At 40.3% G+C, this 23,694-nt stretch overlaps 1 protein-coding gene across 1 annotated transcript in view; it reads left to right on the top strand.

Moving 5' to 3' along the window:
• The window catches only part of TPO (thyroid peroxidase), a 72,098-nt gene extending 50,553 nt beyond the window's left edge, over nucleotides 1–21,545 (top strand). The window contains exons 6-10 of the mRNA XM_070932504.1: nucleotides 3,480–3,992; nucleotides 14,332–14,590; nucleotides 15,931–16,101; nucleotides 19,723–19,960; nucleotides 21,341–21,545. Of these exons, the coding sequence (XP_070788605.1) occupies nucleotides 3,480–3,992; nucleotides 14,332–14,590; nucleotides 15,931–16,101; nucleotides 19,723–19,960; nucleotides 21,341–21,545 (1,386 nt within the window). The remainder of the gene's footprint in view (nucleotides 1–3,479; nucleotides 3,993–14,331; nucleotides 14,591–15,930; nucleotides 16,102–19,722; nucleotides 19,961–21,340) is intronic.
• Nucleotides 21,546–23,694: the final 2,149 nt, after the last annotated feature.

Consider the following 23,694-nt stretch of genomic DNA (forward strand, 5'->3'; position numbering starts at 1 on the left):
TCTCAACAGTTGTTTTCCGGCAAAGAGGCCAAGAGCCACTGCTGGTCTTTTAAGCCTTATGGGAGGGGCCAATCATCTCTTGGCCCTACTCCCGAGTCATCCTCTCTGCTTTAGCTGCTCCTGCCTTCTGGCAGCTCATCTCATATGTGCAGTAGGAACATATGTTCCTCTGCCTCTCTACTGTCAGGCTCTGGATGCTCCAAAGCCTGCACATCACTCTCCGATGGCCCTGGCCCCAACTCTGCCTCCGATGCAGAGCCCTCATCCAGGCCTTCCCCAGCCTCCAGGACTGGCCCATGTTCTTCCTCAGCCTCATCGCTGTCCGACTCCGCTGACAGCTCCGCAGGCTGCTGGTGGACCACAACATTCACAGCCTCCTGATTGTGAGGCAAGAGCTCCACCTCTAAGCCACTGCACCACTATGAAAAGAAACCAATGATTTTTTTTTTGCACCCCTAATAAAGAATGTGACATTCTACAGATCTACAGATAGATCCACCAATGGGTTAGGGGAAGTGCTTTCTGTGAACTATTTTGCCACTGTTAGAAAAAGATCACAGATCGGATTTTAGGCAAAAGACTGAACTGTGATTACTATTCCTTGTGCCAAATTAGAAAAAGTCCTTATCCATTCAGGCTCAAGGTTGACTCAGCCTTCCATCCTTCCGAGGTGGGTAAAATGAGGACCCAGATTGTTGGGGGGCAATAGGCTGATTCTGTAAACCAGCGGTTCTCAACCTGGGGGTCGCGACCCCTTTGGGGGTCAAACGGCCATTTCACAGGGGTCGCCAAAGCCCTCTCTCGCCCCCCCCACGCCTTCACTCACCCTCACCCTCTGCCTCTGTTGGATCGCCCGGTCGCCGTTCGCTTACCCTGCCAACTCCCAATCTATTGCTGCCTCCGGAGTCCCAGCTGATGGCTAGAGGGAAAAAAAACTTTAAATTCTTGCCACGGGGCTTCAAAGAGCTAGCTGCAAAGAGGTAAATTCCTAGAGCAAATTTTTTTCCCCCTAGCTATGCTGAAAAGAGAAAGCGAAAGCAGGGTCTTAGCTGCAACATGACAAAATGAGGCAGAGATTTCTTTTTCTTTTTCCTCACCAAAAAAGGTAGGTACAAAACTGCAAACAATGGGAAATTTAGGGCAAGAGGAGGTTCAAGATTTTAAAACACAAAAGAAAAAAAAGCTCTATTTAATTAGGGAATTTAATAATTGAGATCCTATTAATTGTATATTGTGTTGAAAGCAGAAATGTTGTGGTTTGGAGGAATATATGGGGGAAATTATTTGGTTTATTATTATTGGTAAATATAATTAATTGATTTGTAAGAAATTGGATTGCATGGAAATAATTGGAATATTCATGTTCATATTGATAAATATACAAAAAAGATAGTTATATAACTAATTGATTTATATTAAAATGTTGAATTTGTATTAAACAACTGTATTACATAATTAACCAATGTGAGGATGGATATGAAAATAGATGACAATGCGAAGGGGTATAATATAGAATAGAAGGGAAAAATTGAATTTGATTAAGATTAGAGATGAGGATGAAGGGTAATATTGGTTTTTTTAAAAAATAGATGAGGAATAAATATGGTAAAAAGGAAATATAGAAATTGTAAATTTAATTGAAATGACTAAATACTGTGTTGGAAGAAATATCCTTCTGGGTTCTGCTCCAAGTGGGGAAAAAGACACTGGAAACATGGAGACTGTTTGGAAAGATGTTTTAATGGTGGACAGGATCACATGGCTTGATGGGGCCCATTGTGTTAGTTTCTGTTGCTATTGTGTTGCAAATGTCCTTTGACAAAGGATTGACTTTCTGCCTCTGGCCCATTAACAAAGGGTGGGGAGCAGGAAGGTGGGAGCTGCTTTGTCTGTAAAATATGCTTCTCCATTTCTCATCCAGGGAAATATAATATTCTGCCTATCTAATATTTCCCAAAATATTTCATTCTTCTAGGAAAGGGGTGGGTGCTAACCTCCTACAACTGTTTAAATTTGTGGACCGGCCAAATCTCTGTTCAAAGAAAATACCTTGTATGTTTGTATGTGTGTTTCTAATTATTGCTATTTATTGCTATTTGTTCTCTTTTATTCTTTAAAGTTTAACAATTCATTCTTTATCTTAATATCTTTATATTTGTTTGGGGTTGGCTTTCTTCCCTTTCATCTTTTTTATTGTACAGCAATCTTTCTCCTCAAACCTACCACCTCTGTCTTTTCTTTCCTTCTTACTTTCTCTTCCCCCCACCCTTCTTCTTCTCCCTACTTCCTCTTCCTTTCTCCTTCCCCTCCTCTCTTCCTCCCTCTCTTACCCTCACTTCTACTCTAATTTCCCTTCCCTTCCTTCATCCCTCTCTATTGCTGTATCCTTTTATGCATATGGACTACTCAGAGGGCTGAAAAAGTTATTTTTGACTGGTCCTCACACTTTTGACCAGTCCTCGAACTTACGACTGTCCTCACAAATTTACGTTTTTGCCCTATCTTGTCACCATGGTGAAGAGAAGCAGTTGTGAAATGAGTGACACAGTTGTTAAGAATGGTACAATGGGCATAAATGATGACCAGTCATAACTGCGAAGACCGGTCAAAAGTGCGAGGACCTGTCAGAAAGCACATTTTTCAGCCCTCTGGGTAGTCCTTTTGTGCACAGGGACTACTCAGAGGGCTGAAAAAGTTATTTTTGACTGGTCCTCGCACTTTTGACCAGTCCTCGAATTTATGACTGTCCTCACATTTTATGTTTTTTGCCCTATCTTATACCATGTTGAAGAGAAGCAGTTGTGAAATGAGTGACATGGTTGTTAAGAATGCTGCACAGGCATAAATGTGAGGATGGTCATAAGTGTGAGGACCAGTCAAAAGTGCGAGGACCTGTCAGAAATGACTTTTTTCAGCCCTCTGAGTAGTCCCTATACACATAGCCATGGCCACCTGGTCCAATGACCAGCTAGCTACGCCCACCCAGTCACATGACCTCCAAGCCACACGCACAAAATAAGCCACGCCCACAGAACCGGTAGTAAAAAAAATTTAGAACCCACCCCTGGTTGGGGGTCACCACCACATGAGGAACTGTATCAAAGGGTCGTGGCATTAGGAAGGTTGAGAACCACTGCTGTAAACCGCTTAGAGAGGGCTGTAAAGCACTGTGAAGCGGTATATAAGTCCAAGTGCTATTGCTATTCAAAAAAAGGCCTTTCACTCATGCTGATCCCTGGTGTATGCACTGGGCCTTACTACAAAACACTGCGTAAAAATGGAGATGAATTGTAAAATGAAGTTGCACCAAGGATTATAAATTTGTACAGGAGAAGACTTTCTACTGTAGCAAACACCTTTCTATTAATACTGTATGTGTGGTTTTATACCTCCTTTTATTCTAAACTTAATAAATCTGATCCACAATGTGATAAAAATGGGCTATGCTCTTTCATTAAAATAATTCATTCAATTCACAGATCTTTCCCAATGATACATTCTCTGCAAGAATGGATTGCATCCCTTTTTATCGTTCAACGCCTTCATGTATCACTGGTCAACAGGGAATGTTAGGAAATCTATCAGTGATAAACCCAAGGCAACAGATGAATATAGTTACTTCCTTCCTGGATGCCTCTACTGTTTATGGCAGCACAGCTGCCGCGGAGAACAAGCTGAAGAATCTGACCAGCAGAGAAGGCCTCCTAAGAATTAACCTGCTACATTTTGATAAAGGGCTTGAATATCTTCCTTTTGTTGACCAAGTGCCTTCTCCTTGTGCCCAAGATCCAAGGGGGGACAAAGCAGAAAGGATCGAGTGCTTCATGGCTGGGGATACCAGGTCGAGCGAAGTGCTTTCCTTGGCAGCTCTGCACACTCTCTGGTTGCGAGAGCACAACCGCCTGGCGAAAGCCCTAAAGGAGCTGAACCCCCACTGGACTTCCGAAACAGTCTATCAAGAGACTCGCAAAATGGTTGGTGCCCTACATCAGGTCAGTCTATGTTGGCCGATGTCTTCCTTTCAGATTCTAATTTCTCCTTTCTGCCCATTTCATGGACAGAAATTGTGTGGATTGCCATGGTATTTACTCTGACTTACGACCAATGGGGCCCAAAAATGTATGTTTTTAAGCGATTTAAGTGGTTAAGTGAATTTTGCCCCATTTTGCAACCTTCCTTGCCACAGCTGTTAAGTGAATCACTGCAGTTAAGTTAGCAACACGGTTGTTAAGTGCATCTGGCTTCCCCATTGACTTTGCTTGTCAGAAGGTTGAAGAAGCTGATCCCATGACCTTGGGACACTGCAACCATCATAAATATGAATCAGTTGCCAAGCATCTAAATTTTGATCATAGGAATGCTGCATCATAGCATCCCTATGCTATGGAATCCCTATAGAATCACAGGCATGGTGCAATGATTGTAAGTGTGAAAAACGCTCATAAGTCACTTTCTTCAGTGCCGTTGTAACTTTGAATGGTCACTAAATGAACTGTTGTAAATTGAGGGCTACCTGTCTAGTATAACAGCCAGAGTGGTAAAACATAATCATAGAATCCTCCTTCAATTCCAAGATGTATTTTTCCTGCATTACTTTTTTTTATGTAAGCGCCCATCGCCACAAGCAAAGCTGCATTGTGCTTCAGTCACCTTTATTCAAGATCAAACTTTTGAAAAAGTAGAATTAGCATTATTTAGACATAAGTTGCATTCAGCCTTGATGTGAAGTAAGTTGCCATTGAAATCAGTGGATTTATTTGTTGCCCAAAGTGCTTTATTATCATATATTTTTGATGGTCACGTGCTTTTATCTATTGTATCTGAAATATTGTTTTATCCTTTAGAGTCAATAGCACTTACAACCGCCACAGCAATAAGCTATACTTGCTTTAACTCATTCTGTCTACAGTAGTTGGATACTGAAGGGAAGGTCTGTGTTCTCCCTTGCCTCCCTAAACCAAGGTCATATTTGTTTGAATTCCATTATATCAGGCTGGTTTTACCATTCCCCAAGGCTATCAGAAGGAATCATGCGTGTTTCCCCAATCTTTTCTTTTTATGTACATTGAGAGCATATGCACCAAGACAAATTCCTTGTGTGTCCAATCACACTTGGCCAATAAAAAAATCCTATTCTATTCTATTCTATTCTATTCTATTCTATTCTATTCTATTCTATTCTATTCTATTCTATTCTATTCTATTCTATTCTATTCTACTGTACTCTACTCTACTCTACTCTACTCTATTCTATTATATTCTAATCTTTCCCTGTGTGATCACTGTGGATTTCAATATTCATTCAGATTTCCCAAGTGAAACTGAATTCTCTGCTAAATCTGAGCAAAATTTCATTATTTTTCTTTCTCCTTCCTTCTATCCATTAACTGCCAAACAGGTGCTTAATCTCCTTATGTTACTCTTTACTGATTGATTAGTTCTTAATTATCAGTTCTATATTCGAGCCTTTCTGAGCATTTTTTTGTCCTTTTTTCTTCATTCCTTCTCCGATTTCAGAGAAAATAATCAAACTTTAGAAGTCCTTCAGGACTTTTCAAGAATTTAAGATAATTCCATAATTCGGGCTCTGGGTTTTTCCTTCCTTGATTCCTTACCTTCTTAAGAAAAACTGTGCATTCTTGCTAAATGGATACTTGTGAGATTCCTCAGGGTTTTTTTACACATGCTATTTGATCGGCTGTGAAATACATAAAAATAAAGGTAAAGGTTTCCCCTTTCCAGTTGAGTCTGATTCTAGGGGGCAGTGCTCATTTCTGTCTCTTAGCTGAGGGAACCAGGGTTTCCAAAGAAGCTTCTATAGGCTGAGGCACACACCTTCTCACCAAAGCGGTATTTATTTATAATTTATTTATTTATAAAATTTGTATGCCGCCCTATCTCCAAGGACTCAGGGTGGCTCACAACAACAATCGACCAAGCAACTGTTAAAATCAACAATATACATAAAAATATGAAAAGTTTTAAAAATTTTAAAATATACTACCCCATCAGTCCAGGCTGGGGGATATAAATAGCCAGGTTTTTAATTCACGGCGAAAGGTGCGAAGGTCAGGGGCCAACCGGAGCCCCAAGGGAAGTTGATTCCAAAGGGTGGGGGTAACTATTTATCTACTCGCATTTGCATGCTTTTGAACTGCTATGTGGGCAGGAGCTGGGACAAGTAATGGGAGCTCACTCTCTTGTGTCATGTTCAGGTCTTGAACCCGGACTGTCAGTTTCCAGCTGACGAGCTCAGTGTCTTTGATCACTGAGCCACCATGCTCCCTTATGAAATATGTAGTTCATCAGAAATCAGGTTACTTTTCGTCCTCCCCATTCCTCATATATGAGTTGCGAAAGGAATGCTTAGTCTTGAATATGCCTGGAACATTCTTGAGCACCATTTTTATATATCTTGGTATAGCTAACCAAACATATTTTTGCTTTGGGGGCACATTTTCCAGAAAAACTTAGCTTCACCATTATCTGTTGACTTGATTTTTTATTTCAAAAAACGTCTGTAATTCTATTATCCCCATAGCAGAGCAAGTTGCTTCAAGCTTTTACAATGAAAGCCTATATCAGTGTTTCTCAACCTTTGTAGCTTGAAGATGGGTGGACTTCAACTCTTAGAATCCCCCAGCCAGCGCTGCTGGCTGGGGGATTCTGGAGTTGAAGTCCACCCATCTTCAAGCTACAAAGGTTGAGAAACACTGGCCTATATTGATTTATTCAGAGTAATTAATCTGAGAGTTCTTCTCTTTCTTCTTTTATTCATATAGTTTTCTTCTAGGTTTTGGGGCAGGAGGATAGTGCACAGCAATAGGAGTCTTGTGTTGGCCCAATCCTTATGTCTTTTGAACTTCAAACGGTCACTAAATGAAGTGTTGTAAATTGAGGACTAACTGTACTTGCAAATCCCCTTTCCTGAAGCCACCACCATATTTAATTTAGCCCTTTCATAAAGAGAGCAGAACCATTTGGCCCTGTCAGAGCTTCAGTGATACATTAAGGAATTACTGCTAGATAATTACTGTATAACATAAAGCCTGTCTCTTCTTTGCGGTTTGGTGCCAACTTGAGAAAAAGTTAAACTTCTTAGTCTTTGACAGGCTACTTACTGTCAAATATTGTTCTGTGCATTTGCTCAAATGGAGCCTGTTAGACTAATTTACTGTTCACAGGAACAGAGGAGGGAACGCCTCAGAAGAATGTGTTACAAAGGTACCGATTTAATCCAGTTAGGATATAAATGCTTTGGCCAGAATCTTAAAGTAACTAAGTCAATTTAACCTGTGGGGAAAACTTTGTCTTCTTCCTTTAATTATCTTCTGTCCTTGTGACAGCCATGGTGGCTCAATGGTTAGAATGCAGTATTGCAGGCTAACTCTGCATTCCACTGTCAGGAGTTCGATCCTGACAGGCTCAAGGTTGACTCAGCTTTCCATCCTTCTGAGATCAGTAAAATGAGGACCCAGAATATTGTAAACTGCTTAGAGAGGGTTGTAAAGCACTATGAAGTGGTATATAAGTGCTATTGCTATTGTGAAGTGCCATTGCCATCGGCCAGGCCAACTGAGAGTCACAGAAGTCTGAGGCTTCCTTTTGCCCTATTTACCAAGCTCTTTAAAAAAATAAAAAGTTCAGAGAACACCTTTCTAGCTGGGACTTGCTCTTACAACTAGTTTTGTGCCTGAAGGTTTTCCTCTCCCCACTCTGTCATCTTTGAATGTGGCTCCCATCACACAGTTAAATTATTGGAATGCTAGAATGCTCTCATTCTATGTGAGGCTATTATTGCTCTCGGACTGGAAAATGCAGTCAATACAAAGTGTAGTAACCAGATTGAGTGGGCCACCTAGCAATCTGAAGACATGATGAAAAACTCCTTAATTTTACAACATATGAAACTTAACCATAGTTTCAACTGGGAAACTGTGATGATCTAGATCAAGCCAAGTCCAAAAATGCTAGGGAATTCCTAAAAGCCTGGCACCCAGACAAATCAGCCATCAACAAGAACATAAACATAAACAACAGCTACATACCATTCAAAAGAGACAACCAGCATCCAAAAAGGGAATAAAAAGTTCAAAACATCTGCCCATCAGCAATCAGCACCCAGATAAGCAGAAACCAAGAAGTAAACAATGCCCCAATCAAGGAACTCCCAAACAAGCTAAAAGTAAACAGCCCAACCAAAGAACCTCCAAGACCATTCCCACTAACACTGACAGGGCAAGCCACTTTATATAAAAAGAGAACAAACCCTGCTCCCTACCAGCGCTAATGATGTTACCTAGTTTGGATAATGAAACATCTGCAAGATAACAAGGTCAGAGAGCACAAAGGACCTTCCACTGTTATTCCTGTGTTGAACCAACATACTGGCTGCTTATGGATACTGAGATCAGGCTACCTGGCAGCCCAATTACAGACATGGGCAGTCATTATTGACCTCAATAGAGGGGGTTCTACGGCAATGCCATAACCAATAGGGGTCATCTCAGAGTTACTTGTGCCCCTGTTATATGGAATTCGATTCCCCTTATGAGAAACCAGTTGTTCTGTCTTCAGATGCCTGTTAAACACCTACCATATTTTTCAGAGTATAAGACACTCTGGACTATAAGACGCACCTACCTTTTTTGGTGAGGAAAACAAGAAGAAGAAATCTGCCTCTGCCTCTGTCTCCCAGCAATTTTGCCTCATTGCAGCAAAGAGCAAATAGCCTGCTTTACTTTCATTCTCGTTTTCAGCATAGCTTGATTAGTACAAGAAAAAAAATCTGCTCCCAGCAATTTACCTCCTTGCAGCAAGCAGCAGAGGGCATGCAAAACAGCTGAGAGCAAAACAGCTGGCAGTCAGGAGGCCGATCCAATCAACTTGTGCTAATTAGGCTGTGCTGAAGCTGAAACAAGCTGTTTCTTCTTGCTGCTTGCTGCAAGGAGATAAACTGCTGGGAGGCAGAGGCCAAAGGGTGGCTGGGGCTACATTCGGTGTATAAGATGCACCGAATTTTTACCCCCTTTTAGGGGGTGAGGGGGAAAGGTGCGTCTTATACTCCGAAAAATATGGTACTTCTTCCTGTAAACCTTCCCTGTGTGAATGTGACAGAGGAATAGTTTGGTTTTCCTTTTTCTCTTTCCAATCTTTTTAATGGATTGTTGTATTAAATTTTACTCCCATGCCCCTTTCATTATTTTTACTGTAAACTGCTTAGTGATGAGGCTGCTTGGAAAGCCATATCAATACCCAATCACTCAATTAGTCAGTCAACAAGTCAAAGCAACAAGAAGACCACGGAATTGTATTTTTTGTATATCTATTTTTTCCCCCAGAAGCCCAAGGTTAAAATACTACTCATCCATTTGAAAATTGCAGGTTAATGAGATCAGCCTTTGGCACATTAGAAATAGTTTAGAAAGAATTGTCATTTTCAGGGACACTTACTTCATCTATGCCAACATCAAGTTGGTAACATAAATCATAGATCCATAACTGAAGTATGTTATGGGTACTTAACTAGCAGCTAGCAGCTTCTAGAGTTGAACATATCAACTATGAATGTGAAGCTTTCTTATTAAGCCCCTACAACTATATTCCCCTACAACTTGGGGGAAAGTAACTGAAAGGATAACATCTTAATAGTGCAAACAGGGTAGCTGAGAAATAAATACTAACTTTTTTTTAATACAAAAAATACAAATTGTAAGAACAGATTTAGCTGCTTTGAGGGATGACAGAGTAAGGAAAATGTTTTTTTTTCCCCTCCTGCTTGGAAAATATTGTGAACACTTCATTATAAAAACGTAGTGAATTCATAGATAATGTCACTGGGGAAATTAAAGTAGAAAGACAGTATGAATGCAGGTGTCTCAAGGTCACGTCTTTCCATCTTGTTGAAATGACATCTTACTAGGAGAATCTAAAGTTAAGAAGCAGAGGGGAAAAATTATATCATGCAATTTAAGGTTATTTCTGAAGTCACCCCTGTTCTTGTTATTACTGTTTACTCAAGGCATTCATATGCTGGCTGATTCTCAGTGGTTCTGTAGCAGATTCTGGTAGATTTAGTGCAGGTAGTCTTCACTTACAATAGGGACTGGCAACTCTTACTAATCAGAGCAGTCATCTCTTAATTGTGACATCACATGACCATGGCTTGTGACTTCCTGCTGGCTTCTCCATTCACTTTGCTTGTCAGAACTCAGCTGTGAAGGTTGCAAATGGTGGTCATGTGACTATGGGACGTAAAGTGCCCAAATTGCAATCACATTACAGGAAGATGCTACAATGCCTGTAGTTTCAAGAACAAGCCGTAAGTCTTGATTTTCAGCATCGTCATAACTTCAAGGAGAGGAGGAAGAGGGAGGGGAGGGAGGGAGGGGAGGGGAAGAGATAGCAGTGACATAACTACACTTGGAAGAAATGGAGAAGGCAGATTTTATCAAACTAAGAGGAAAAAGTAGGGTAAGCAAGATATTCAATGGCAGGCAACCTTGAAACGGCAGTAAGAACACAATACATTCACAATTTAATTCATTGGGTTTTTTCCCCTCTTCTGTATACTGTTTCTATTTACTAACTGATTAACACCAAAGTGAGCATATGAAACAACTAAAGAGCCCAAGAGTTGCTTTCCTATCTGTTTGGATAGAAAATTGTCCTAGCCACTCTGGTTAGATTTGCTGTGAGAGTTGACTTAAAGGTGGAGTTCCTTAGTTGGAGAAGGCCATAGTTGCTGACTGAGGGACCCTGGCTCAGGACCAATGAAGAAGCTACTCTTTCTGTCCAAAAGTATCTGACAGAAAAGATTGGACCTCTAATTCAGGAAACCTTCACCATGTAGCCATTCAAGCTGATAAGAGAGCCCAGCAGCAGCCAAGAGCTTCAGATAAAAGTCTCAATAGATTTACCAGGGATAAGACTGATAAGACTGAGGTAGAAGAAGATCTTATACTTATTCCTGGTTGTGATGGATGGCCTAGACCAGGGTTTCCAGAACTCTGGGAGTTGAAGTCCACAAATCTTAAAGTTGCCAAGGTTGGAGACCCTGGTCTAGAATATCCAATTTTTCTAGTTGGAGCAACACTCATAAACTATGAGGTCTCCCTGAGGGACCAAGCTTCAAAATTATAGAAAGGGAATTTAGCCATAACAACCATGTGGCTTAGTGAAGGGCCAAATATATGTTTAAATTGACATTTTTTTGAGCCAACTTATGTGTAAAAATTTAAAAATAAAAAACCCTGCCAGCATTTTTGTTCCAGAGTCGATACCCGGTAGAATTCTGTGGAAGATAGCATCTAGGCATTTGCTGGGAAATTATACTGATCCTGCCATTTTGGAATTTAGTGATTTCCGCAAGAAGCTCAAATGCTCATTTTTGTTTTACCCCATTCCATTGGGAAGGTGGTCTGCTAAAGATCTAATCTTGGCTCCACTGTTTCTCATTTAATTCATATAATGAAAAAGGAAAAAGAATCTTCCATTTGTTCTTCTCCAAATACCTTTTAATTTTTCAAGGCATTTGCAATGGCAGTCACACTGAAGCGGATGTTTACCACTTGCAGCAGTCTTTCCATTTCTTTTGCCTTTTTGCTTTTCCTTTCAGAGGGCTCCAGTCAATTTAGGTCACTCTTGTATTGCAAAGATAAAGGCTTTTATTTATTTATTTATCCCTGAATAAGACTGGGTGTCTCCGAAGTACAATACGAACCATTCCTTGCCAGAAAGGCTGGCTGAATGAAGACTATCAGCTGTTATTTCCCTTTTGCAGTAATGTAAGGCAGAGTTGAGCTCAGTTTGAACAGTCTAGCCCAGATGGGATTTTTGAAAACATCCTGATTTAAAGAGATAACCAAATCTCATTTATGGGCCTGTTTGCTGAAAGACTTGCTGTTCCAATACTGGAAGGTCTCATAGAGACGTTATAGCAATAACGTCTTAGATTTAATAGCACTTAGATTTATATACCACGTCATAGTGCTTTACAGCTCTCGCTGAGCTGTTTACAAATGTTTGATGATGGGAGCCACATTCAAAGATGGCAGAGTGGAGAGAGGAAACCCTAAAGGCACAAAACTAGCTGCAAGAGCAGGGCCCAGCTAGAAATATATTCTCTGAACTTTTTATCTTTTAAAAGTTTGATAACTAGGGAAAAAGGGACGACTCAGACTTCTGTGACTTTCAGTTGGCCTGGCCAATGGCAATGGCACTTCACAATAGCAATAGCACTTAGACTTATATACCACTTCATAGTACTTTACAGCCCTCTCTACGTGCTTTACAGAGTCAGCCTATGGCCTCCAACAATCTGGGTCCTCATTTTACCGACCTCGGAAGGATGGGAGGCTGAGTCAGCTTTGAGCTGGTGAGAATTGAACTGTTGGCAGTCAGCAAAATTAGCCTGCTGCATTCTGACCACTGCACCACCATACCATCTGAGATTATTTTCTAACTACAATACACTCTCTTTTTCAGAAGTGTAACCTGCCATGAGATGCTTTGAAGGATTATTTTAAATATATGCATAAATACATAAGGATGTATTAGCTCAGTAACTTCAGATTCCCCAAATATTTTACACAGCAGCCACTCCAAATCCTTTTCATTATGGATACTGATCAGGGATTGTAGCAGTTGGTTGGTCCAATAATTAGCTGTCTGTGTTTGACAAAGAAAACCACTGGAATTTTCCTGACAAGTTATTAAATCCTTGTTACTCCAGATTGCACAGGTTAATCAGAAATGTTAGTTGTTGTTGCTGGGCCTTTCAAAGATGAGATCTTATAAGTCCTACTTGGAAGTAGGATTTTGTGTTTGTGTGTGTGTGTGTGCCTTGTGTGGTTGATCCTATCAACTGTAGTGATCTGTTTGTGAGTTCGCGCAGGGCAATGAGAAGAGAGGAGAAATATATAAAGACAGCAATAATATAATTTTTTTAAAAGGTTGGCTCTTCCAGCAAGGTAATTTGGCCTCTGCTGAGCCAGCATTATATACTGTTGCAACAAGATTGATTTCTTAATCTCTCCCCCATCAGTAGAACAGGTATGGGCAGAAGATAGATTACAGAGTTTCTAATTCTGAATTAGCACCTTGCTAAGGCTGCTGAAATGAAAAACCCTTCGATTAATCAGCAATGGACTTAGATCTCGGTTCCAGGACTAAAAAAATGCCTTCCTAAACTGAGTGTTTAGTGGGACATGATTGGTTTAGCATTTAGAGCACATGATTGCTTTGTCATTCAGGAGCATTTCTTTGATTGATGCCTTCTAAGGAATAAGAAAAGACACAAGTAGCAAATCTGAGAAGTTTGCCCACTCCCGGGCCAGAATTCTCATAGGACCCTCAGGCTGGTGCAACAGAAACATCCATCCTGGTCATAAAATCAGGTGTGGTTGTGTGATGACCCACATAATGACTGGAATGACTTACAATTGCAATTGCAGGTTCTGTTATGGTTGTGAGTTGAGGACTGCATGCACAGTTTTCTTGACAGCATAGGAGAAACTTTGATAGATCAATCAAGAAAATCTTTATTACCATGATAGGCCATCATATACTTGCATAGAGAATGTGTTTGATTGCTCTCAATAAATGAGCCAAAATGATGACTGTTCACATTTCTAGTACACACAGTGAGAATGGGGGGGGGGGCTGGTCCCCCACCTAAACACATCAATAAACCTATTGCATTATAAAAGTGTGTGCTAAAGAATTTCTATAACTGAATATGAGGCTTTAGATGACTATGAATTTTCTGTAGATAATTGTAAACGGCCTTACCAGATGGATTTTGTGAGCATGTTATCTTAAAATCTGCCCATAATTTCATTCAGGAAAGAAGCCTTTCATCAAAAACCAGGTGAGTGGGCATAAACTTGAAAGCAAGTTGCTCAAAGCCAGAGTTTCCAATGGAATTCAAGCAGTGGTAAAAACCAATTTTTTTTACTACCGGTTCTGTGGGTGTGGCTTGATGGGTGTGGTGTGGCTTGGTGGGCATGGCAGGGGAAGGATATTGCAAAACCTCCATTCCCAGCCCACTCTGGGGCCAGCCAGAGGTGGTATTTGCCGGTTCTCCAAACTACTCAAAATTTCCGCTACCGGTTCTCCAGAACCTGTCGAAACCTGCTGGATTTCACCCCTGAATTCCAGGCTGCCTCCTTGCAATGAAGGCATCTCTACCACCTGATATTGTCCAAGGAGTCACTTTCTTTGGGAATGTTGGGAGTTTGATAAAAGCAGCCCAATGTTTCTTGTTAATAGTTTGTCCTTCCTAAAGCACTATCGGAGTTTTCTTATTTTCTTTCTTATTTATTCCTTCAGATTATTACCATCAGGGATTACATTCCCAAAATCATTGGTCTGGATGCTTTCGAACAATACATTGGTCCTTATCAAGGCTATGATCCCACAATCAATCCAACAGTAACCAACGTATTTTCGACCGCAGCCTTTCGCTTTGCTCACGCTGCAATTCATCCACTGGTGAAGAGGCTCAATGCGCAGTATAAGGAAGACCCAACGCTTCCTAATCTTTACTTGCATGAGGTGTTTTTCACTCCCTGGAGACTCATTAAAGAAGGTACTTCGTGTAATGCAGTTACATCCACTAACATCGCTACAATATTCTTCCTAATTGAATTCTCTTTCAAAGAAAAGGTTTTGTTTTCATTCCAACATTGTTCTGACTGTTGAATCATTAGCTGACACATTTTGGTTTTCTGCTTCTAGCTGGTAGAATTAATTACGCACCCTTTTCATTTATTTTTGCTTTCTGAATAAATTGGGCTTGTCAAATGGGTTACAATCCAGGGTGGAATAAGGATATGTGTACACACGGCAAGGTGTACTGTATATGAAATACAATCAAAGCTCTTACTTTCTGAATTATTTCAATAATTTTTCATTTGTTTGATAGGTCTAGACTAATATTTTACAGTGTGATGTTATAAACAGAGTACCAATAATACCTAAACCTCCAATTTACAGTGCAGATCTAGGAAACAAAAAAATCCTCCAGATGTTGCTGGATGTCTTCCAGCAAACCCAACCAGTAACAGTGAAGGTTTTGTGGGTAGTAGCTCAGCAACATCAGAAAGCCTTCACTATTGACATCTTGTTTCTGAAGAAGTAGATATTGCGTGATCAATAAAGAAGAATATTTGTAGCTCATAGTTGAAATGAAGGGTCCTTGAGCTTGATTGTTTTCGTGCAGATGTTTCATTACTCAATCTAGGTAACTCGGGAACACTGATGATGCTACCTAGTAATGAAAGTTCTACAAGAACAGAGAGCACCAAGGACCCTTCATCTAGGATGGTATAAGGATGTGGGATAGGTGCCTCCACAATCCTTTGCTTCCTTATATAGTAACTTTTCAGCTTAATGGAACTTAACTTTAGCAGACTTTGAATGCAAGAGACCACCCTGAGTCCTGCTGGAGAAGGGTGGTATAAAAATCAATCAATCAATCAATCAATCAATCAATCAAATAAATAAATAAATAAATAAATAAATAAATAAATAAATAAATAAATAAATAAATAAATAAATAAATAAATAAATAAATAAATAAATAAATAAATAAATAAATAAATAATAACTCTATCCATATACTGCACACTTCTGTGCAGGCATAAATTCCCATTTGCCATTTTATGCATTCCTTTGGATGTAGTGAACTTTCAGTCTTAATACATAGCCTTTTTCCCCCTTAGCCTGTTAAATCAAGAGCTTAGCATACATTTTATAAAGAAAAGATTATGCATCAATGGGCATAACTGACCTAATGATATTAAAGAAAAATATCTTGTAAGTGACAGGTAAGTTATTTTTCTTGGATAGTTGATGAAATCTTACGTGTAAGCACTCATCCCAACTAATTTAGCTTCTTATAAATGCTACTTATTTTTGTGGTCGGAGGTGGTTTGGATCCCTTGCTAAGAGGAACACTAACAGCTGCAGCAAAACTTCAGGTCCAGGACCAATTGCTGAATGAAGAATTAACGAAGAAGCTCTTTGTATTGTCCAACAATGCTTCCTTGGATTTATCATCACTTGATTTACAACGGGGACGTGATCATGGGCTCCCAGGTATATTGGGTTTTTTTTTTCTTTAAAGATGTTCTATGTCAACATTAGAATGAAACACGGTGTATATTTCCTCTGTGACTTGACACAATCCTCTGTGATGATTATTCAAAGCTGTTCTTTTCCTGAAGGGGTTGGTAGAATGAGTTTCATGCAATGCTGGCTTTCTTTATTGCAGAAGTGGTCAAACTTGGGGATGGATCAAGTAGATGATGCCGCAATGCATGCTACCAACAGCCTGTGATAGCAGAGAAATAGTGTCCAAAAGTACAAGAAATGTCAATTTCTCTGCCTCTCTTCATGAGGAACAGCCTTCTTTGATTAAGAAGATAATCAAAGGACATAACGGGGAAGATTTAACATTTGTTTACCAGCCACTTTCCCCGCAAGTTAATTGATCCTGCTGCAAAGAAGTAATAAGATTATAGTTCTTGCCTGCAGCAGTTACTCCAGAATCAGAATCAGAATAGAGCTGAAAGGGACCTTGGAGGTCTTCTAGTCCAACCCACCCAGCTCAAACAGGAGACCCTGTACCAGGGATGGCTAACCTTTTTGCCATCGAGTGCCAAAAGCGGGGGGAGCACGAGGGGGGGTTTGCGCACACGTGTGCCCACACCCATAATTCAATGTGCCCCGCCCCTGCATGCGCGTGCGACACCCCCCCCCCCGCGCTCCCTCCATTTTTGGTATGCGATGGCACACTGGGCCAGGTAGGCCCCTTTTTCAGCCTCCCCAGGCTCCAGAAGCTTTCTAGGAGCCTGGGGAGGGCAAAAACAGCCTTCCCCACCCCCCGGAGGCCCTCTGGAGGCCAGAAACAGCCCGTTTCCCGACTTCCAGTGGGCCCAGAAGGCCTGAAAATCAGCTGGCTGGCATGCGCACTGGAGCTGAGCTAGGGCAACGCTCACGTGCCCACAGATATGGCTCCGCGTGCCACCTGTGGCATGTGTGCCATAGGTTCGCCATCACGGCCCTATACCATTACAGACATGTCCAGTCTCTTCTTAAAAACATCCAGTGATAGAGCACCCACAACTTCTGGAGACAAGCTGTTCCACTGGTTAATTGTCCTCACTGTTAGGAAATTTATCTTCAATGCCAGGTTGCTTCTCTCCTTGATTAGTTTCCACCCCATTGTTTCTAACATTATGTTGTATATTGTGCACATTGAAAGAGTAACCAAGGTTTACAGGAGTAGATTTCAAAGCATGATTTTTATTCATTCCTATTACAGGTAGTCCTCGACTTACAGCAGTTCATTTAGTGACCATTCAAAGTTACAGTGGCACTGAAAAAAGTGACTCATGACCGTTTTTCACAGTTACAACCTTTGTAGCATCCCCATGATCACGTGGTCAAAATCCAGACGCTTGGCAACTGGTTCATACTTATGATCATTGCTGTGTCCCAAGGTCATGTGATCACTTTTTGCAACCTTTTGACAAGCAAAGTCAATGGGGAAACCAGATACACTTAACAACCGGGTTTCTAACTTATCAACTGCAGTAATTCACTTAACAACTATGGCAGGAAAGATCATAAAATTGGGCAAAACTCACTTAAGAGTTGTCTCACTTAACAACAGAAATGTTGGGCTCAATTGCAGTCGTAAATCAAGGACTACCTGTATTTATTTTCCAAATTCAATTCCAAAATAACCCCATTAAGGTATGCAAGTATACCATGTGACTGTAACTCTTTAAAGCTTACCTGGTGGATGCAAAGAGTAACTGTGTGAACACATGAAAAGTGTGGCTGCTTTAAAGAGCTGCAGACAAGTACTACTCTTCCTCCCCTGCACGTTCTAATGCACCTTTTCCAAACTATGTCCTAAAATCTATATAGGCCTAATCCGCTCTTTCATACAGTATGGCAGGCCTGAAGATCCAATGCAAAAGATGGCTTCCAGGCCTGGAGCAAGGGAGATATATATAGCCATAATAACATTCCTTTCTCTGAGAGTCAAGGACATCTTGCCCTGCACCTGGAGTGGTGTGACTGGGAGGGATCTCCAGTTGGGACGGTGCATTGATTGGGCCATGTGATGGACATGTGAGTGCTGGCCAGGAACTTGGACTTTCCTATGGGTGGGGGAAACCTGGAAGGTTTCAGATTCGGGTTTTCCCAGATGTGCCAATATGACATCTCTAATAAAATGGAACTTTGAGGAACTTCTAGCTTCGGAGACTTTTTTCATTGGAGGTGTTACTTGGAATCCTGACATTGTATTCATTTTCCTACTTAACTAAAACTTTTAATATCAGATGAAACATTCCATTCATGGTTTCAGAGCTCTAGTTTTTCAATCCGTTAACCATCAATTTCCAATCCTCTTTCCTATGTTTTATATAATTCACCTCAACACAAGTTCCTCTGTTTTAATTAATAGAATATAGCTACTGTAATACTCTGACCCTGAAGATTAGCTGTTAATAGCGAACTTGACATCTTTGAGCCTCTTACTCTTGAAAAGCCCTAAATCAAATTAGTGATTGGTTTGCCATTACGATAAGCAGGACCATGCTGGACTGGGACTTATTAACAAATCCAGTTACAGTTTTGCATCACAGCCACCAGTATTTCCACAAACGTATTTTGCAGAAAAATTGCATCTATATACAATTCTGATGAATCAGAGAGTCTGAAGGTTATATTGGTGCAATGTAAGATGAAGGCTATGCAAAATATTTACTGTCCCACAGCTTCATTTGCATAGGGTTGCAGATTTGAATTGGCAAGGCCAATTGTATCTCAAATCCCCTCTCAAAGCTTTTTTCTCTGATTCTTGGGCTAGTTTCAATTAAAACTAGCTCAATACTTGGCCCTAAAATTACATTGGATAGGTGGGCTACATAGCCAATGTAATTTTTTGAGCGAGCAGATGGGATTCCAATATGACAAATACATTCTTTATGCCAAGACAAAGCAATGACTTTTTCTAGTATTTTTTTAAATACTAGAAAAAGTCCACTGTTGCTCTAAGATCAGTTTACACATGGATTGGGAGTCATGAGGATATATCAGGGCTAAGATGCTGAGCTTGTTGATCGAAAGGTCAGCAGTTCAGCGGTTCGAATCCCTAGTGCTGTGTAACATGAGCTCCTATTACTTGTCCCAGCTCCTGCCAACCTAGCAGTTCGAAGGCACGTAAAAAATGCAAGTAGAAAAATAGGAATCACCTTTGGTGGGAAGGTAACAGCATTCCGTGCACCTTTGGCATTTAGTCATGCCGGCCACATGACCATGGAGACGTCTTTGGACAGCGCTGGCTCTTCGGCTTAGAAACGGAGATGAGCACTTCCCCCTAGAGTTGGAAACGACTAACACATATGTACAAGAGGAACCTTTACCTTTACCTTTAGGCTTGACAGGAAAATTGAAAAGAATCCCAAAAGATGGTACTGCCACATCGCTTGCATACCATTGCCACGAAAACTGCACGGTTATATCCATAGAATCCCAAAGATTCTCACTTTACAAAAAGCTTTTGGTACAAAAAATATTATTTCATGGAGGCAGGGGTTCAAGTTTTTTAGAACTGATGCACTGTTAACATAGTAAGGGGTACTTTTGTATATCTAAAAAAGAGAAATATTTTGAATCTTATTGTGTATGCAATATCTGTAGGTTACAATGACTGGCGAGAATTCTGTGACTTGCCAAGACTAAGGACAGAACAGGAGTTGATGACAGCAATAAAGAATAAAACCGTTGTCCAAAGAATTATGGAACTCTACAGAAACCCCAACAATATTGATGTCTGGCTGGGAGGAATAGTAGAAAGTATTCATCTTGATGCCAGAACGGGTCCCTTGTTTGCATGTATCATTGGAAAGCAAATGAAAGCATTGAGAGATGGCGATAGGTAAGTTTACTATACCTGCATTATTGGATTATACTTGCTTTTACAGAACAGACTGGGTGAGCCATTTAGATATCTGGACTCAATAGGTTTGGTGATCTTCAGCACAGTGAAGCCTTCCTTCCTTCCTTCCTTCCTTCCTTCCTTCCTTCCTTCCTTCCTTCCTTCCTTCCTTCCTTCCTTCCTTCCTTTCTCCCTCCCTCCCTCCCTCCTTCCTTCCTTCCTTCCTTCCTTCCTTTCTCCCTCCCTCCCTCCCTCCTTCCTTCCTTCCTTCCTTCCTTCCTTCCTTCCTTCCTTCCTTTCATTCACATTATCACCACATTACTATCATCATTACTATCACCCTCACCATCATGTTAACAACTGGAAGTTATAGCTTCTGCCAAGGAGGAATAACAAACCCTCTGTGACTTACAAAATTGGACTGAGGATACCTGATCGAACTCAAGGACTCAATACCCCATTACATTGCTAACATCCTCTGCCAATATAGCACCAGTGATCTCTTTGCAGAGGTTCACATATCAGTGCAAAGATTGCTGGGTTGGAGGTAAGCAAGCCCCCGTTCAAGACCTGAGTGCTGCTGTGTGACGGGGTGAGCTCCCATCATTCGCTCCAGCTTCTTGGTGGGGACATGATAGGAGTCCCCCTGGACATCCCCTGGGCAATGGGATGTGATTAGCTAATCTTTTCAACCCAGAACTGCCTTAAACGATACCCCTGACATGAACAAGGTTTATTTATTTATTTTATTTATTTATTATTAAATTTATATACTGCCCTACTCCCGAAGGACTCAGGGCGGTGAACAGCCAAAAGATAAAATACACATAGTGGTGGAGTACAGATGGTGGAGTACAAAGATCTACAGTGGAGAAGCCTGTCCAGAAACAGGTATACCTGTAATGTTGTCCAGGTGAACCAGAAACCTGCTTTACTAGGGAACTGTTACTTGATAGAAACCAAACTGGATACAATGATAGTACAAACATCTTCTCAGTCTTCATTCTGAAAGCACGTCATTTGCAGTAGAAAAATATCATTGGAGCAGTATTAACAAACACTCACATGCTCAGTGCTCTGCGTCTTTAGTGCCTGAACAAAGTTACATTTCCCTCACACGGTGAAGTAGAATTCCATTCAGTATTCTTATTACTACACCTTTAAATCCATAATATTACTTTTCTTCCATATCCTTCGATGCAACGTATAATCCTTAGCCATTCGTGAGATTCTATTTTGTAATACTCTACTCTCTACATAAATTTTAATCCATTTCTAGCCATGCCCTAATACATATTTCAATATCAGCAAATTTAATTCTATGAAATCGGGATATATACTGAAAGATTGTAATTGTATTGGGATCTTCTTCCTGTGCAGATTTTGGTGGGAGAACGTCAACATTTTTACTGATGCTCAAAGGCAGGAGCTTGGAAAATATTCTTTATCCAGACTTATTTGTGATAACACAGGCTTGACGGAAGCACCCCCTGACCCTTTTCTACTTGGAAAATTTCCTAAAGATTTTGTGTCATGTGAAAATCTACCTAGCATTAATTTAGGACCTTGGCGTGAAGTCCTTTGACCAGGTAACTTGACAACTAATAATAGATTCATCTGCAAGTGTTTACTGATAAATAAATTCTATTTCATTTCTGGAGCATAATCCCAGGTAAATAAACATAGGATTGCTGCCTTAATATCTCCCCCTTAGTTAGGGAATAAAAATATACCAAATGTTTTGAAGGATGGAACAGGAAGCAACTTGCTTTAATGTCTTCTGCCACCAATTATTTATTTTATTTTATTTTATTTCAAATTTATATACCGCACCTTCTCTCGAGGGACTCAGGGCGGTGTACAGCCAGATAAAAACATACAATACAAACTTTAAAAAACAATTAAAAGGATATATATTAATTTGGCCCCAATTTAAGATAACAAACCAATTAAAAAATTAAAAATGTGTTAAAAAATATGTTAAGCCAGCCCGGCTTGCTGAAAAAAGAAAGTTTTAAGGGCATGGCGGAAGGCACCGAGGTCTTGGATTCTCCTTATATCTGGGGGCAGCTGATTCCAGAGGGTAGGTGCCCCCACAGAGAAGGCCCTCCCCTTGGGGGTCACCAGCCTGCATTGTTTGGCTGATGGCACCCCGAGGAGGCCCTCTCTGTGGGAGCGCACAGGTCGGTGGGAGGTCATCAGTAGCAGCAGGCGGTCTCGAAGATAACTAGGTCCTATGCCATGGAGCGCATTATAAGTAATGTCTTCCGCCACCAATTATAAGTAGATCTTTTTGCATTGCATGAAAGGATTATGAAAGTATGCAAGAAATATTGCTCAAAATAATATCAATAGCTGTGGTGCTATTGATCAGAGCGCCATCCCTTTTAATGTACACACACTGACACTGTGGATTCCCTACAAATGTTACTGGCTCAGAATTAACCTTTTGTAAAGCTTTCCTTATTAAGAATCTAAATTACACCTAGCAAATTGAATTTACTTTCATGTATAGGCATGGGACAGGATTAGATTAAAACCATGAACTACCTTTTAATTACGTTGCTTAATCTGTAAAAAGCTTGCCAATGCAGCATTTATATACCTGCCAAATTTAAAGAAATCAGGGGCAATACAATGGAATCAAAGCCAATTAATCCAATGAGTGAATATATTGGCAAGGAGAACATATCTATGTATATTCATGCAGACAACCAACTACAAGAGATGTGGTGGCACAGTGGTTAGCATACAGTATTGCAGGCTACTTCTGCTGATTGCAGGCTGCCTAAAATTTGGCAGTTCAAATCTTACCAGGTTCAAGGTTGACTCAGCCTTCCATCCATCTGAGGTGGGTAAAATGAGGACCCAGATTGTTGGGGGCAATATGCTGACTCTGTAAACCACTTAGAGAGGTCTATAAAGCACTGTGAAGTGGTATGTAAGTGCTATTGCTAATGGAACATCCTCAGAATCTGTTAAATGTACATTATTTTAATGCAACAGAAACAAAGGCTACCGGATCTGAAGTGCAGGACTCTGGACAGTTGGTAAATGGCAGTAGACAGCACTCCACATATGACAATTCTCCACAAGTCATTATTCCAGCTGCAACACAGCCTGGATAGAATATAATGATATGGCTTCCTAAATAAGTCAGAGTTGGTTTTATAAGTCACAGTAGATCAGAATTGGTTTAATTATGGCTTATTTAAGAAATCAGAATTGGATTCACAGAAGTTAAGCCATAACCATGGTTTACAAAGCAGAGTAGCAGAGTTCTCACTTCCTTTAAATGAAACAAACTTTGTATGGCTTGGACCAATGTGTTAACCAAAGAAATCTCTGTGAGAGACATACTCTGACACGATGGACATACCTTTAGGATTCAAGGTGAATAAAAAGTTGGTTTCTTAATATTATTAACAGATATAAATTTCCTTATCTGGAGGTTGTAAGATCTTTTATGGAAAAAATGTGATTCTTTATGGCCTTGCTCAGAAAAAAGACCTTATCCATTCTCTGGGATAAGCTACAAAGCAGCAAATAGCTTATAAGGATATAGCTAGAAGATAATATATTTGTATGCTTTTTTTTTCCTTGTAAAAATATGGGCAAATTTAAATGACAATGTTGAGCACCAAGTTTAGACATTACATGGTTAGAATAAAAAGAATGCTTTCTTTAGAACAGCTTTAGAAGTTGTCTGCATAAAAGACATTCATAAAGTAAAA

The sequence above is a fragment of the Pituophis catenifer genome, unplaced genomic scaffold, assembly GCF_029215685.1.
Source record: "Pituophis catenifer annectens isolate HBS135680 unplaced genomic scaffold, rPitCat1.0.hap2 SCAF_1, whole genome shotgun sequence".
Taxonomy (NCBI): domain Eukaryota; kingdom Metazoa; phylum Chordata; class Lepidosauria; order Squamata; family Colubridae; genus Pituophis; species Pituophis catenifer.